General features: G+C 38.5%; 1 protein-coding gene across 3 annotated transcripts in view; it reads left to right on the top strand.

Moving 5' to 3' along the window:
* The first annotated feature begins 311 nt into the window (after window positions 1–311).
* The window catches only part of LOC124550861 (upstream stimulatory factor 2), a 55142-nt gene continuing 37590 nt past the window's right edge, over window positions 312–17863 (top strand). Inside the window, exons 1-3 of one of the 3 annotated variants that reach the window (XM_047125601.1) lie at window positions 312–645; window positions 1027–1232; window positions 8474–8629. In XM_047125601.1, coding sequence (XP_046981557.1) covers window positions 614–645; window positions 1027–1232; window positions 8474–8629 — 394 coding nt within the window. In that variant the 5' untranslated portion in view covers window positions 312–613. Of the gene's footprint in view, window positions 1233–8473; window positions 8630–17863 lie in introns of all 3 variants that reach the window. The other 2 variants (XM_047125602.1, XM_047125600.1) reach the window with 2 other exon arrangements.

The following is a 17863-nucleotide window of genomic DNA, read 5'->3' as shown; positions in this document are numbered from 1 at the left end:
TGCATTTGCCGTTAGCAAATCTGTTCCGTAATTTTGTCAGTACTTCGAAAACGCGCATAGACGTTCTTAAATGATCAAAAGTTTAAAAAAATCATGGTTATATGAAATTTGATGTACCACGCACTGCTAATGAAGTCCTTTATTTCTTTTCTTTATAGTTTTGGCGATTGATTCGCAAAATAGTCGCTCAAAGTCACAAAATTTTGATTTTGTGGTAGCATCAAGCACTTGAAGGATTATCGTCAGCAACACGGGTTGCTATAACATTTATTGGGGCCCAACATTGAAGGAGTTCTAGTAACCATGACAGGTTTATGCGCAAACGGTGGTTGCAGTGGTCAGGGCGGCTGCGAATCGTATTTACAGATAAATTATGAGTTGAAGTGCAGAATGTTCATGGAAGTAGAAGCATATAAGTTAATGAGATCCTGAAATGTGTAATGATGCGCATATGATTACAATGTGTTAAATCCTTGAAAGCACGTTTATTCCTGTTGTTGCTTACATCGATAGGGCGGGTAGCCATTACATGCTGCTCACATGACCCTGTTGTTTGGCCCCGTGATCAGTCGGCACGTTCCTGGCAAATTCAAATTGCTGTGAGGTGTTTACGATGGATATATTCGATCATGATTTGGAGAACAGGTATGTTTATTGACAGGGAGTGATAAGACAGACTAAGGATGGATCTGGGGCGTTATCATCTTCAATCTCCCGCTGAAGGTCACCTTGTGTTGTTTAAAAATGAGTTTTGACATAAATAGTTGGGTGGCCAGTCCTGATAAGCCTGCCTGAGCTGTTTGTTGATAGTACTACGTAATTTCCTCCATGAGCTTCATACTGTGTTTCAGATATCACTTGAGTCGGAAATTATGAAGTCTGTGTTACGCTTGCGGTAAGATAGCGATAAACGTGTACAAATTTGAGACTCAAATGTGAATTCTTAGGTTAATGGTGCAGTAAGTTATGTGAGCGTATGGCTGATACAATGGAATCTGAAAGATTTCCCCTCATCTTTTTAACTAGTCAGGAGAAGGACGGTGATGGAAGTGAAGACTGTGTAACTGACTCAAAAGATATTATAGCTGCACAGAGTTTGACAATAGTCGAAGAGGATGGATCGCTTGGGTCTGTGGAAGATCAAAGTGCAGTGGCGGAGCTGGCACAAACTCAAGGGCTGTTGGAAGCCGGTGATGAAGAAGTACAATATCAGTTTAGAGCAGCAGATTCAGGTGAGTTAATGTAAAAAGACATAAAAACGTGTTTTACAACAGTAGATACCGGCAGAAATGTGCACAGATAGACGGTCTCTCGTGGATTCAGTTCACACATCATATTAAAGCTGTTACTTCATTATTAATCATGCCTAAAGTATATTTTCTGTTGGATTTAATTTGTTATACTACTTATTTTTGCATCTTAATCAGATGCCAGGGGAATTTTAAGTATAACAGAGTGTATGTGAGAATGTTTCCCTCGCTGATGTGAGTGATGTTGGCAGGTGATAATACTGAATTTGATCCGTGCCAATCTTAGTGGCTGCCTCCAAATGCCACCTCTTGCATTCTCATCAGATGGCCTACCCATTGAACTCTTTCAGAATTCATTATAGTTGTTGTAATTGCATGCGAATTTCTGTGTTGTCTTCATTTGCAGTTGTGCAGTTCATTCTCATAGTGTGGACCAAAGATTTTTTTATAAAACTCTGTTTTTAAAAAATTGGTAACATTCGTCAGTTTTAGTTAAACTCCACGTTTCTCTCTCGTAGGTTAGGACTGGTCTGGTGATTAACTGTATTGAGATATAATTATGCGCTCAGCGAATGATCCTGAGGACCTCTCATGCTGTGTGGTTTTTGAACTGTGTGAAAACCTGTTGTGTAAGCAGATGCAAACACATTGTTTCCTTTTGTATTATGTTAGTACAATTGTCATTAAAGACTAGATGATTACAGTAATAGCCTAAAGAGGGGGCTTTGTTTGGTTTCTTGACAGTGAAATCTCCACTCCCCCCCCCCCCCCTCCCCTTCTTGCCTCACACCTTTCCAGAATGTGTTATACACAGTACGCATTATATTTTGTTGACAGTTTAATGTAACTGAAGTTACAATTCGTCCAAAATGCCCCCTCTCTTGGTAACTGCACTCAATTCTGTAGGCTATGGTAACAATACCTGTTTTAAAATATTTGAATCTTAGTTAGGAAGTGTTTAGAGAATTAAAAAGATGGTAGTGTAGGTTTCGTCAAATCAATTGTCAACAAACTTGATACACACATTTTCTGAGTAGCTGTTTCGTGTATGTATGTGTGGGAACTGGTAACATGTGAAGACGCCACTTCATCCTCTGATCATCAGAAATCTATGTAACTGCCAGAGTTCAGTTTATCCCTTAACTATGGTCAGGTTGTTTGTTTTCCATCGTTTATTCAGTTAAGCTGTTGTAACTGTTGTCAGTGGAATATGATCTTGAAAACGAAACTAGTTTATAGTGAACTCCTTGTGAGATGTAGAGTGAAGTGAACTTCTTCATAGTTTCCTATGTCAGTAGATTAGATACTACAAGTTTTTGTATGGAGTAGTAAGCTCTATTAATATTTTGCACTGTCATTATCACTTCAGCTTGTCTCTGAATTTGTTCACCTATCTTTGCACCCAGGAATTTGAACTGTTCAGTGCTGAAGCTTTGTTCAGCTCTAAATCTCTCTATCAAGAATTTTGTTTCTGATCATTTACTTTAACACAGAGTTTGGAGGTTCATTTTGTGAGTACAAATAATTATATAATCTCTGTTTTACTTTGTACACTTTAACCTTGTCTGGAGAGCCCTAGCAAGTACTAGTTTAGTTCTTAACAACTTTCTCCAAAATATACAAGGGAACAAAGCATCTCCCTGTCTTGGTCCAGTTTTATTCTTAAAATGGTCAGATTTTATTCCATTTAGCAAATCCATTCTTATATTATCACCCATGTACATATCACAAAGATTTATAAGTTTAATTAAAATTACAAATTCCATCATTATGTTGCTAATGTTTGACTGTGAATGGAATGATATGCTTTCATAAAAATCAGTAAACAAGTTATGTATTTTTTGTTTACATTTCCATACTTTTCATTTATTTTTCTGATTATGTAGATTATTGGGGTCGAACACTAATCAGCTACTGAAGCATCTTTATCTTCTATGGGTTGCAGGGGTTATGACCCCTGGGGAGGTGGGTGGGTATTCATGCATGACTGTCTTCACTTACACGTTGTAGCTACGCAAGGCGTCTAAATTTGTTTATATTTAGTTTGCCCCCCACCCAAAACACCCCATTTCCCGCGCTTGTCCCGTTAGTGTCATTAGGCTTCTTGTGGAAAGTGTGTGTGTGTGTGTGTGTGTGTGTGTGTGTGTGTTTTTGTTTTTGTTTCCGCCATATTTGTGACATCATGGGTCAAAGCAGACAGGCGGGATAGGACGCTTCCGTATTTCTGATTATTGTCAGTAGTTGATTTTGATAATCCGTGATTATATTTACTGCATATCATTTCACATCATGTAGCAATGAATTGTTAACTGTAAGATATTCTCCGTAGTTTCTTCCCTGTCTTGTTATATGTTGGGGCGATTACTGTTTCTTTCTATTCTGTTAGTGCTGTCTTCTCCAGATAACCTGTATCAAACAAAACAAACATCTATACATTGCTTCCTCTCCGTATTTTTGTACCTAGGTAGCCAGCATCTTTCAAGACTTCTGTGCCATTTCTTAGATGTCTCATGCTTTCCACCTCCTCCCATGTGTGGGTTTTGGTATTTGGTCATTATTAAGGCTGCTGCTGTAATTTGCAATTGGCAATACTGTATCAGAACAATTCAAACAAATTGTTAAAATATTTATTGCTTTTCAATAAACTTTTGTTCTGTTTAGTAATTTCCATCGTTTGGTCAAGAGGAATGTTCGGTATGAGTCGTTGGCTTTGACCTGTGACATAATGTTCATGGCTGCTGTCATGTCAACTTTTAGTGCATATATTCACAGTTTTGTAAGCTGGCAAAGCCAACAAATGTCATAGTAAGAATCCGGTTGTGGCAACAGAATAATCTGTAGCTGTGCCCGAGGTCAAGGTTGTGTTGGATGGTGACAGTTTGGTTGTGGGTTGATAAAGCTTACAAACGGGCATTTTTTTACTAGGAAACATGGTTGTGCTAACAGACTGCTCTGTAGCTTAGCTCATTTGAAAAAAAAAAAATCACCAGTAGCATCACGTTTAAGTCTCCTTATTATTTACAACATTTGTTGTATGTTTCCTGTGTATTTGATCAAAGCCAATGACTCAAACAAACATTTCTCTGTATCCAAAATCCTTGTCCTGAATCATATGGGTTTTATAAAGTGAACCTCTTCTAATTTTGTTGACTGAGCCATGTATTTTCTGAGAGTGTTAATATTTTAATCATATTTGTAAATAAATTAAATCTCATGTTTTAGGTATTCTTCCTTTTTCTTGAGATGTGATGTTTGCTGATAATCAAGTTTTATCTCAGGATTCTCTTTTGCTTTTAATCATTTCCTGCGTAATTTCATACCAGTGTCTCCAGCTACCTCACTTTCTTAATTATCAAACAATTTCTTTCTGTGTTTGTTTACTGTCTTCAGGTTATTGCTTGTACCTGTGAAGATGACTTCTTTTATTCTATTGCAACACTTATTACTGATATATTTTTCTCTCATTTCACTTGAAACAAATTGAAACCCCAACTTTGTATTGTGGTATTTCTTCTGTCCCTATTAAATTTTCCTGATCAAATTGGGTCATTTTTCCAGGTCTGATTTTCATTGTAGATTCTTTCCTCAATTAGATTTTCATTGTGCTTATTACTAGATTGTGGTCTGACCCCATTTCCGCTCCTTGAACAGTCGTACAACATTAATTGCCTTCCTAAATAGACATATGTCTTTTATCCATAGAACAGAGTGACTTTGATTTTGTTATTGCTGTACACACTTCAAAAAATTATGTAGACACTGCTCATGAGTGCATATCACTGATATAGTTACTTTGTCGAACTTGATGTGCTTTCTTGTTGTTGACTCAGTTTGTGAATTGGAGAATGAGAGTTACTTGTAGCAGTAACTTATCTGTTGATTCACTTTTGTCCCTCATAGACAGATTTGTCTGAAGATTTCTTTCCAATGTTTAAGAATCTAACCATGTTATCATTAATTTATAGAAATCACTGAATAATAATTCAGTCACGTGCAAATTCAAAAGGATTTCAGTGCTTAATTCTATTCCCATAATTCAGAAAAACATTTTCATATACAGCACATCTATCCATTGCTCTATGAAACAGTGAGACATCTTACACATAATTTGTGTGACATATAAGAAACTTTTTCAAACTAACAGAGAATTCTGGATTAATTAAAATTACTGTTGCAAAAAATAAGACCACATAAATGTTGTTGAAAAAGTCATGCTTGTAACCATTTTTATGAGCCTGAGATCCTACTTAAAGATAAGTAATGTTTGTTTTTATTTTATTTTAGTGTGAATTTAAATTTGCTGTTAAGGACTGCTTATGCACATTCTATACACACCAGTGTTACAACATTTATATAGACTTGGCAGTGATTACATCGTTACTATCTCAGGTATTTGGTTTTAATCAAACTGTTGTTTAGTTTAACACAAGTGTTGTATGTGAAGGGCCATGTCATGTTGTAAAGTCAATGTTTCGGGCAGTACAACAAAGCCCGCAAATCAGTTTTTATCCACTTAGTAACTGGTCTGCAATGGACAGCTTTGATGATGACCACTGTGTGTATGCCCATAATGTCTGTTTTTTTATCTATTTAGTGACACTTACATTAGAACATGTTGTGGCTCGTTACCCAGAAAAACTTTTTATGTCCACTGACTGACAAGAATATTTACCTGTACCACCATGCAGCATGGGTTATTTACTTGGAAGTACATAAATATTGTATTACATTTTATTTGGGGTAAATATTGGATTTGTGAAAGGTGTGGTTTACAAAAGATCATTGTTACAAGTACATTCATATAAGTATTGCATTTCTCTTCCATAGCCTCTTTAGTTTACCCACATAACATGATCTGTGACATTCCCTCACAACCGACTTCTGTAATCAATTGAGAAAATTATCCTGAACATTATTCTGTAGCTAAGCGGACAGTAAAGGTATAGTATCTCTTACTTGTACTGTCCCATAAAGTGAAACACTCATAGGTCAAAACATTAACAAATAGTAGCATCTAGGAGACGCGTAGATATTTCCTTTGCATCTAAAAACTACAAGTAAGCTAAAAATCATGCATGGATCAAGACTACTTGAACCAAAATCTGCTTTTCTTGGACGGTGCTCTATCAAAATGTTCTGTCTGTGTGAGCACATTTTGCAGTCCAACTTAGAGCTGCAGTTTGTCAATAGCTGCTTTAATGTATCATAAATGTCCATTGTTGTGTATCCTCCATTATAGAATGTTACCGAGAGGGGTGGGTTAGCCTTAGAACTCGACTCTCATCGGCAGGAGATGAGTTCAAACCCACATCCATCTCATTCCAAACTTTTCTTAAGTTGCTAAGGTGAATATTAGAATGATTCCGTGGGAAAGGCCACGGTTTCCTTCTCCTCCCTTGCCCTACCTGCTACAAGTTTCCCTCTTTACTTGTAAGTCAAATGTAGGGTACGTCACAAAGTTTTCCCCTGGTTTGCTGAGGGTATTCCTTAGGTTATTTGGAACAAAAAATGTAAATAAAGTAATGGCATCAGATACATAATTAAGGAGCTACAGTAATTGGAAAAACTCGGGGAAAATGGCAGAAAAAAATCTTTTATTATAAGATTTCACTGTCAAAAATGCACAGAGTGGATTTAAAGCAAGTGTTCAAAATTTCCTACCTGCATTTGAAGGCAAAGATTCGCACGGGAGTGAACCACGGTAGTAGCATTTCGTAATTGCATATACTCATTCCTTATTGACATTGCGGCATTGAAAATGCGTTGTATCAATTCTTCTTATGTTTCCACTTCGTACACAATATATTTCATCCACCCCAGATGCAGTAATGTAGGGATGTTAAATCTGGGGATCTGGCTGGTCAGTTGATGGGTCCCCTGTGACCTATCCATTGATGTGGGAATTGCTGATTAAGATAAGCTGTTACCACATCGCGGAAATGTGCAGGTGACCTGTCATGTTGGACATCCGTGCGGTGTCTTGTTTCCAGAGGAACATCTTCAAGAAGCAGCAGTATGTTTTCTTGTAAAAAGCTACTGTACATCTGACCATTTAAATTTCCCGGGAGAATAAACGGCCCCAGTAATTGGTCACACGCACCATCTCACCAGATGTTGACACTGAATCTGCGTTGAAATTGAGATACTATCGTAGCATGGGGATTTTCGTCTGCCCAGACATGCGTGTTGTTGCCATATCTTGTAAAGGTTACCTTATCACTGAACATTATGAGGCGATACAGCTGCCAATTTCCATTTAACCAATTACAAAAGTGCAAACAGTTGGCACAATCGTGTAGCTCTAAATGGTGAACTTTCTGCACATGAAAAGGAGACAGCCCATTCTCATGAAGAATCCTACATACCTTTGATTGTGAAACATTCAGTCGAGTAGCTAGGCATCTTGTACTTGAACGAGGACTGCGCTCTATTGAATTAAGAATGTTTTCCTCTTTCTGGATGCCACAATGTCTTTTGGAGTGAGTACAAATTCTGGGAAGAGTACCAGTTTCTAGCAATGTTTGATATGTTCCGCTAAATAGTTTGGCACTCAGAATCTTGCTATTAGGATACCGATGGTGATATTCGGCAACAGCAGCTTTTGTGTTACCAATACAGAAGCCCAAAATGTATACCATCTCTCCATACTCCTGCGATGAAAACTTGTACAGTATCAGAAAGTGTATTGTACACAAGAGACAATAACAGTAAGCAGTGACTGCAGTATCAACAGCATGGTTGTTATGCAAACATACCACTCGCTGCAATTGTCTACCTAAGACTGATCGTGTGTCCTGTGTACACATACACCGTGGCATGTTTTGTAACTCCTTAATTATGGATCTGATCACATTACTGTATTTACATTTTTTTGTTCCAAATAACCTAAGGAATAACTTCCAGCAACTGGGGGAAAACCTTATGCCTCAACCTGTACGTAAATACTTCAGTAACATTCTTGAAACGTCCTGTATTATTTGGAAATGATTGAAGGGCAAATACTTAAAACAGGTATCTTCATTCAGCTCAAAAGTTAATTTTTGTATTATTGTATTTCAGCCTGTGGTGTAATGTCTTAATAAGTGACAAAATTTTCATTTAAAGGCATATCTTGACATCAGCATAGACGTCTGCATTATTTTCATAAAGGGTAGATTGCTTTATGGAAGCAGAACATTACAGATAATGAGTGGTGTGTAATGCAGAAAATTTTCTAAATGCAGGTACAGTTACGTACAGAGTGGTCCAGGTGACAGGTGGGGACAGCCCGGAGCACCAGATGCCACAGGTTGTGGCAACTGCAGGGGATGGCACAACGTTTGCTACAGCGGGGCCTGCAACTCCGGGCATCCAAGCTGTGCTGACGAACCCTCTCAATGGTAAGTTGTGTTACTTGGTATATTTGTTATTTCATCACACGATACATAAGTTACATAGTCTATATAAAAACAAGAGGTTATATAAGATGGTCTGTCTGCAACTTCTATGACAAAAATCTCACAAGTACAATGCAGTTAAACCTATTTATAGATATGGGAAGTTCATATTGCACAAAAGGGAAACTGAAAAATTAGAGAGAGACAAAGCAAATGTTCTTCAGGAGCTAAAATTCCAATGCTGCTAAAGGCTACATTTAAAAGTAGAAAACTGATGCCCGCTTATCACCTTTGTATCTCTTCACGCCCACAACAGGTGAATCCCTGTCTCAGTGACCTGCCTCTCCTTCCTAATCTTCCCAGACTGACCTTTCCATCTAGAGGAAGGAACCAATGTCACGTAAAGCTGTAAATAGTGTTATATGCATTCAAATGTGTCTGTTAGTTGGAATGGAATTTTGCCTCTAGTTTGTAAGTGGTGGCCAGCCATTCTCTTTGCCCATAATTCTACATATAAGATAACATGCAAAGATTTAAAGTGCACACTGTACGTTATTAACTTAATTAGCTACATTGGTCTGCTTCAGTTGATCATATTCAGTTTTTCTTTGGAGGTTGCACTGTGCTCATTCGGTTTTGTTCTTTCTCAGAGTATTTTTCTCAATTTATTTGAAATTTCTGTAGTCCTCCTACATGTCATTTCTGCTGAAAATTTGTAATTTATCTTTTTTGCATCTATTATCTGGAGTACATCTGCTTTAAGGGGGGTTTGCAGGGTCTGTGTGGGCAAAGTTAATTTACCCTACTTCATGTACCTTTATCTTTGGAACCAATGAAGATAACACTGTACAATTTTACAGCTGTCTTATCCGTGTTATTTATGTCTGCTGTACCAGAATTAAGAGATGAGGTACAAAAGGAGAGATATATGTATGTATTTTCCATTATTCTATTTTTTATTAGAAATAATTGTAACATAATGCCCTGGATGGCCTTCTATTAAAGTTATTACTATAGTTGTGCTTCAGTACGTACAATATATTATAATGAAATAGGTGCCAAAGTTTTATATAGCTATCACAAGTAGGTTTTGATATAAAGGAACATAAAGCATAAAAAATGTCATTTTGAGAAAATCACATTTAAAGTATAAAGTGATAAAAATTGACTTGTAATTTTAAATTAAGTCTCAAAAACACCCAGCAGCGTGGTCAGCATCACCATCTTTGTGACCTTCCTTCTCCAAAAGCTTCTGTCTTCTGATTGATCTTGCTTCTTTGGTGGTGAACTGAGCTGCATGCTGTGCCTTGGCGAGTCTTATCTTCTCCAATAACTTCAAGCACTTTACAGTATGTGGTAGCCTGGAGTGATGTTAAGGTGTTTTAGAACTCGTATTCTTCCCATATTTCCATCATTAAATGTTCAATACAGCATCACTAACCCCCCCACCCCCCATTTTAGTGTATTGAGCCCTACAAAAACATTTTTGGGCACTCGTGTCCAGATAATGTTGTTGAATGATTCATTAGGATTCTGTGTTTGCCCATGTAGACGCTTTCGGAGGTGGTCTGGCTGTGCTAGGTCCCTATAAATTGGTTTTATTGCTTTCATAACGGCTTGAGGAATAGAGTTCTTGTCCGCAGCTCGTGGTCATGCGGTAGCGTTCTCGCTTTCCACGCCCGGGTTCCCGGGTTCGATTCCCGGCGGGGTCAGGGATTTTCTCTGCCTCGTGATGACTGGGTGTTGTGTGCTGTCCTTAGGTTAGTTAGGTTTAAGTAGTTCTAAGTTCTAGGGGACTGATGACCATAGATGTTAAGTCCCATAGTGCTCAGAGACATTTGAACCATTTGAATAGAGTTCTTGTGTTCAAAAGAAACTCTTGAAACTTCAGCCTTCCGGAATTTACACCACGATTCAGGTCCAGGTGGACAGAGTGCATGTGTCGGTTTTCTGTAGGTTGAAAGTTTGTGGAAGTATGTGGCCCAGACTGCTTTTTCGTACTTTCTATATCCTTTATGATATTTCTGATGGCCATTCCATATTACTTCTGGAGTTGATCTATTGTTTTATCAGTCAGCTGACCTCTAAGTGGCTTGCCATCAGACAGTGTGGTGGTGTGAAGAGATTTTTAATTTTCTGAGATGTGTGCCCATCCTCTTTTGCACATGCCCAACACAATCCAATTTCCTTATCCCAATATTTTCATATGGATTTGCTTCAATAACACACTTATATGCCTTAGAATCTCCGTCCCCAAGTAATTGGATGTATCATACACACCTTTCCTGCAGTGATCTGCTAAACATTTTCATTGCGGCATCAGCTTCCACTCCACCACTAGTTCCTTCATAATTTTTCTGTCAGTTTTCTTGTTCATTTTTTCCATTTTTGTCACAGGAGCTATAGCAATGTTTTGTGCCTCAAAATCAATTACTTTACCTGTGTCTACACTTGTGATTGTGGCAACTGAGTTTTTCAACGTGTGACCACGCTTTTGCCATGTCCCATTAAACGCAACTGGTCTATCATTGTTGCCTTTGTTCACTTCAACAGCTTCATTTGTTGCAGCCTTCATTGACAGGTAAGTGACATATTCAACAGCTTCTTCTTTAACTTCAGTATACCTCTGAATTTTTGTAGGTGGTGGTGGTGGTAGATTCATAACCGAACAGAAAGACTGAGCTGCACTAAGGCCTTTTCTGATAGCTCTCATGGCATAGAAAAGTCTTATATTTACTGTGGTGTCACCGCCAGACACCACACTTGCTAGGTGGTAGCCTTTGAATCGGCCACAGTCTGGTAGTATACGTCGGACCCGCGTGTCACCACTATCAGTGATTGCAGACCGAGCGCCGCCACACGGCAAGTCTAAAGAGACGTCCTAGCATTCGCCCCAGTTGTACAGCCGACTTTGCTAGCGATGGTTCACTGACAAATTACGCTCTCATTTGCCGAGACGATAGTTAGCATAGCCTTCAGCTACGTCATTTGCTACGACCTAGCAAGGTGCCATTATCATTTGATATTTATCTTGTGATGCATGTACCGTCAGACCGATGTTTACCAATTATGGATTATTTTTTTACCAGACTCAACTCCTTTAACTGTTCCAGACCACACGCCAGCCTGCGTGAGCTTAAACGCGTGCCTTTCGGCTATCTCATAGTGGCTTGGCTGTCTTGCCAAGTCACAACATTTACCTCATCAAAATTATTCTTGCGTTCATTTGACATTACAATTTACTTTTTGTTGTCACAGCCAGTGCAGCCCTATTCTTGCAGAAAAATCTCTTCAATAATTACTTTTCCGCCACAAATATTACAGCACAGCGTATCACACATCTGAATTAAAATGTTCATATCGCATAAAACATAGCCCAGACCAGAAGTACTAAATTATTCTGCAGTAATCCTAGTTCCTCGAATTGTTTATGTAAGTTAATTTTACTTGCATTGTGTGAGGTCGCATCTCCCTTGTTCTCTGGTGGCACATCAAGGTTATTTGATTTTACACTGCTTGTAGGTTCCAACTCTTGAACAACACGTGCTTTTACACGTCTAGTGTGTTGGTTTCCACCAAACTTGCATTTCTTGAATAAACTAGCATTTCTAGGCATGTTTATATTATGTCAAACTGCACCAGATTACGTCGAAAGTCACTGTTTCACACAAAACAAACAAACAAACAGTTTCCAAGCAACTGCGAAATAGCAGTGTGACTGACATCGAGCGCCACATGTTTTCTGTCAGGGATGAAAATCACAACCTTCTATAAAATGTAGTTTCCGAGGTATTCGCATATAAACAGATGCACATCCAAAGTGAGGTGATCTCGGAGATACGCATGTAAGACTTCAAAATTAAAAATAAAATACTTCTGAATATCACACACAGATAATTTATGCATTATTTTGAGCAGGAAAGAGTACATAATATTCTAGGTCATGTTTTGTAAAATGTGAAAATTTTCGAATTTTTACGTGCAAGCCCCCCTTAAGATTTTGCTTGATTCCTCAGATCTATTGTCCTCCTGTCTTCTAAGATTTCTTGTCACAACATCCTGTTTTCTTACATGTTAAAGATGTGAAATAAAGATTTTTCTTCTTCATTATTCTGGTTGATTATTAGGCCGATATCTTAATAAGAAGTTTCATAGGGGAGGATTCTCAAGATTCCTTCATGGGTGGTTTTTTTAATGAGTCTTCTGGTTAGTCCTTTTTCAGTCTTGAGGAGCTGGACAGTTCTTTCATTCTGAATTTGGAACAGGGTGTGGCAAGCAAAGTGGCTTCCAGGAGATTTATGGTTTTATAGTGTTAGATCTCGAGTCTGTTGATACAAATTTCTTATTATACAGTGACCATGTTTGGAATTGAGCGTTTTTCATTTTGTTGGTTCTTTTTATCTGTGGTTCTTTCTCATGTAAGTTGTGCTTAATGATCTCTCAAAGATATTTATACTAGAGTACTATTTTAAGTTTGTGATTGCTTATGAAGACTTTACTTATAAACAGGGTTTCTTGGGCACAGTCTGTTTCCCAGAAGGATACTTTTCATCTATTTTAGGTGATATTTTTGTGGACTGGTGATATAGCCACAAAGTTTTTCCAGTTTGACAGTGAAGAGAGCTAAGTAATACACAAACCCTACAGTTTTTTCTTATTGATGACGTTGCTCCAGTTTAAATTTTTGGTGAGTTTTGTTTTTGTCAAATCTTCATGGTGCGATAGAGGGCTGCATTGAAAGGCTATGGGCATAATCCAGCACCATGTCTGATACTAGCTTTTATTGTGACAGCTTTTGAAATTTCTTATATGAATGTTACATTGGAATTTGTGTTGGCTGAAATTAGTTTGATAATTCGCATTAATCTTTGCTGAAGACCATGTGATGTGAGGATTTTTAAAAGTGTGGATGTATGTATGCTATCACATGCTTTTTTTAAATGTATGAAGGAAATGATGAGCTGTTTATTTCCGTACTTGTAATATTCCATTATTAGTATATAATAGGCACGCAAACTGTATTTCAAACAAACGAGGTAGAAAGATTGCTACAGACTTGGTGGTTGGGTGACCTCAAGGGGGCGTAGCGGAGGTGGGGGGGTGTCTACCTGCCTAACTGAAAAAGATTTTCTTCCTCTGGTCACAGTGCCCGTTCCTCACAGTGCTTGGAACTGTGCTTTAAATCTCTCTTTTGTGTGTGTCCATGGCAAGACGGTGCTATCCAAAACTAGCACTGAGAAAACTGTGGTGCACCACAGGCCATGGACGGCCTGATAGCTGCAGGTAACTGTATGGGCAAATGGACATGCAGCTGTGGAGCAACTGTCTGCCCAGGTGAACCAAGGAGCTACCAACAGTGTCTCGTCAACAACTGTTTAGCAAATGTTGCTGCATATAGGCCTCAGCAGCAGGCTCGTGGTTCATGTACACATCCCGACTGCTGTTCACTAGCGATGAACGTTGGAATTTGCGCACCAATACCGCAACTGGACTTCCACTGAGTGGTGGCAGGTGCCTTTCGGATGAATCATATTTTATGCTCCATCAGACAGATGGCTGTTGATAGTTGGAAGGGTCCAAGCCAGAGGAGAGGGCATTATGGTCTGTAGTATGTTTTTGGGACTTTCCCTGGGTGATCTTGCCATTCTGTGATGCATAGTGGATCAATAGACATATGCAGTTAGTTTTTCCTCAGCACGATGACATCTACCAGCCGGGCAATGCAGCATATCTCACAGCTCGCAGGGTACATGTGTGGTTCAAAGAACAGCAGAATGAGTTTACCATACTACCCCGGCCACCAAAGTCCCTGGATTTAAACCCAATCAACTTCTGTGGAACACCTTGATTGGGCAGTGCGCACCGTGGATCCTCAGCCGAGAAACCTAGCACACCTGGAGTTAGCGTGGCTCCACATTCCAGTTGATAGCTTCCAGAAACTCGCTGACTCTCTTCCTGCACATCTTGTAGTGATTCACTTTAAATATGTGGTTATTCAGGCTTTAGACAGATGATCACATTAATGCAACTGGACAGCGTATGACGAGCACCGAATGTTTGTAGGATTGTTAATACTTAACTCTTTGTTGCCTGAACTGTCTAAAACACAGATTTTCCAGTTTTGTTGTGGATCACAGTAGAAAGTAGAAACAAGTCAACATTTTTTTTTTAAATTTTTTCGCCATTTTACAAAGTTGATGCTTCAAAGTATCATCTGGCCCTCCAGTGGCTTGCCGACCAAAGTTCTGAGTACAGCCCTTTTCCTTGGTAATGAGTTAAAATGCATTAGAATGTACTAAGGCTACAACTCAGTTATATTTAGGATGGCAATTACGCAATTACTAAGTGGAATTCAGTAAACATATTTTTATTTTCTTTGCAGCTGAAAAATACTCCATAAAATAACCATTTTGAATTTTGTCTAGACTGAACCTTGATTGAAATTCATGCCTCATATCCTTCTGTTCACTGTAAAAGTGACCAAATGATCTCTCTATTTCCTAATCTTACATCCTTTGTGACTGATCTCTCCCTTTTGTTGTTTTCTGTGAACACAGCCTTGGAGCTCTGGTACTGGTGTGCTTTGCATTTGTCCTAACCAGCAGTCCTGGGCAACATTTCTGCTAAACTCCAGAAGCTTAATCATTCCATACAGCTCACAACACAGTTCATATTGTTTTACAAATACTTTTTGGTTCTCCTTTCTATCCCATGATCATATTTAAGTCTGCTGGCGTGGTTCATAACTCCCGTATTACAACTCTAGTCCTTTGCTGCAGAAGAGCACTGAATGTTGATTTTAGTGCTGTGCTTCTGCTTTCTGCACATAAATGTTACTTCTATTCCATGGTAATTGGAAACAAGGCACATTGTTTAGTTGACTTTCCAGAAAAATATCCCAGTTTCAGAGGTTGAGGTTGACATTCTATAATCAGTCATTTCTTTAGAAAGTGAATGGCCCACTGTGAAACCTTTCCTCTTTATCATCATTACACCACGAGCCAAGGTTTTCTCTGATTTTAGTCTTGAGGCAGGGCAAAGTAAGTAGTCGACGAAGTACAGTCTCTCTCTCTCTCTCTCTCTCTCTCTCTCTCTCTCTCTCTCTCTCTTTCTTTTCCCTCCTCCTCCCCCCTCCTCCCCCCTCCTCCTCCTCCTCCTCCTCCTCCTCCCCCCCCCCCCCCAACCCAAAAAAAGTTTCTTTGATAAATCTGAAACAATCTTTCCTCCTAAAACATAGTTTTCAGATTCCCTTTCCAGATTGACTTGTCCCTCGATATATGTGAAAGGCGTGAATGTGACCTTCTCTGCAATACACAACAGTTTGTACCCATGTTATAAAGATTTCATTAGATTGTATGGTTTGTATGGACTTCTCCCACTGAAGAATATGATTGAGTTATCTTAGTTTACTTCACCTTCTGTCAGTTTCGATCTATAGCATCTTTATACGTATTTGAGGGTATTCATGTAAGTAATCATTTATCTCTCGTTTTTTGCATTTTCATTCAGTTTCAGGTAAACTGATTTTGCTCTAAAATTGGTGCATATTTTGTCGTGTCTTTTTCAAAAACGGCATCAAAACCTGAAGCTGTTACAAAAATTGCATCAAACCTCAAGCTGCAACATTACTAGCATCACTGGCTTCAGCAGTTATCATCTTCGTTGTCCTCTACTTCCATAACGTAATTCCTGTGGCAAACCTTCAAGAAGAGCTGCAACAATTTCATCATCTGTTAGTATTGTCGATACATGAAAATGTGTGCTTTTCTGTGATATATCATTTCCAGTGATGAGAATCATCCGAAGACTAAACGGAGCCAAACCTGTACACAAGATCGACGAAGCTAGTAAAATGTAGTGGAAAACTTCAAAGAAAGCAACAAACTATGCTTGTGTAGAGTGTATACAAAAAGTGCGCACATGGTCAGATGGTACTGTAAAGTGCCACGCGGTTTTCACTTTATTTCTAAATAAGTAGAGACATAGGGCCGAATGCTTTCTTGTACTTAGGTCTCCAAAAATATTACAGTTAAAATAGTAAACTTGAGACTATTATGTACAACATAATGATTGATATTCTGTGAAATTTTTGTTTGAAAATGCGTATCGACGTATATTTTATAATGATTTTAATTTTGTTATCATCATTGTTTCCGTAAAATGAGAATTTCAAAGTTTACTTCTGCATAAGAGGACAATAAAATGTGTGGAACAGATTTTTGTTTAAAGTCATAGTTGCTTTGAAATTAATTCTTAAGTCCTTATTATCCGGGATTGCTTCTTTTTTCCGCAAATTTTAAAGAAGAACTTTTCTCAGAGAAAATATAACGGAAAAGTGCTGCACGGGATTATTCAGTAACGCTCAAGAAGTGCCAAATTTCAGGATGTTAGCTGGTATAGTTCCTGAGAAAAGTCAGTTTACAACAGTTAAGCAATGGAAAATCCAGGCTGGAATGTCACAGTATTCTGAAAAGAAACATTGCTACTCACCATATAGCGAAGATGCTCAGTAGCAGGTAGCCAACATCTGCATTTTTTCTTCTGCTCACTGAACTTCTCCAGTAGCACTTCATTGGTGCTTATGAGTATCTTCATAGTGAATGCCACTGGATGGAAGCCTAGTCTCTGCAGGCACTTAATCCTACCTACATTTCCACTACTGAACAATTGACAGGCATCACATGCAGCTATCTTCACAACAATTGAGGACACAATTACTATTTTTGTACAATGCATCCACATAAGGTGAGCGTGTGTGCGTGTTTTCTGTGTATACATTTTTTCAGCAGTTTGGGATTGGCTAGGTACCTGAAAGTTGGTTTTGTAAGATCTAAAATGGCAAGCAGCAAACCATGTTTGTAGGTGTATGGCTTTCCACTTGCTACTGCCTGAAGATATTTGCAACACAATATGTCACAAAGGGAATGTTGAGGTCATATATGGAAAATTTGTAAAAGAACATTGCCCTCATGGCTTGCTGCATTGTTTTCACAGTATGTAAGTTATCCCCGATAGTTTTCCGTAATGTATTTGTGAATTGTGAATTTCCATACCTGCCAGTGTGGTAACGCATCACAGTGGCTTTTCATCCTCTGATTTTTTCCTTTGATTTCATTCTTCAATCTGAGAAGTCTACCTCCCATTCACTTTTGAACATGCCCCACATATTCCAGTTTTTCAATTTTAGTTTGTGAGCCATAAGTATTGCTCTCTGTGAAACAGTCTTAAAAGCACTGA

This window comes from Schistocerca americana, chromosome 9 (genome assembly GCF_021461395.2).
Source record: "Schistocerca americana isolate TAMUIC-IGC-003095 chromosome 9, iqSchAmer2.1, whole genome shotgun sequence".
NCBI lineage: Eukaryota > Metazoa > Arthropoda > Insecta > Orthoptera > Acrididae > Schistocerca > Schistocerca americana.
This window is presented reverse-complemented; position numbering and strand designations above follow the sequence as displayed.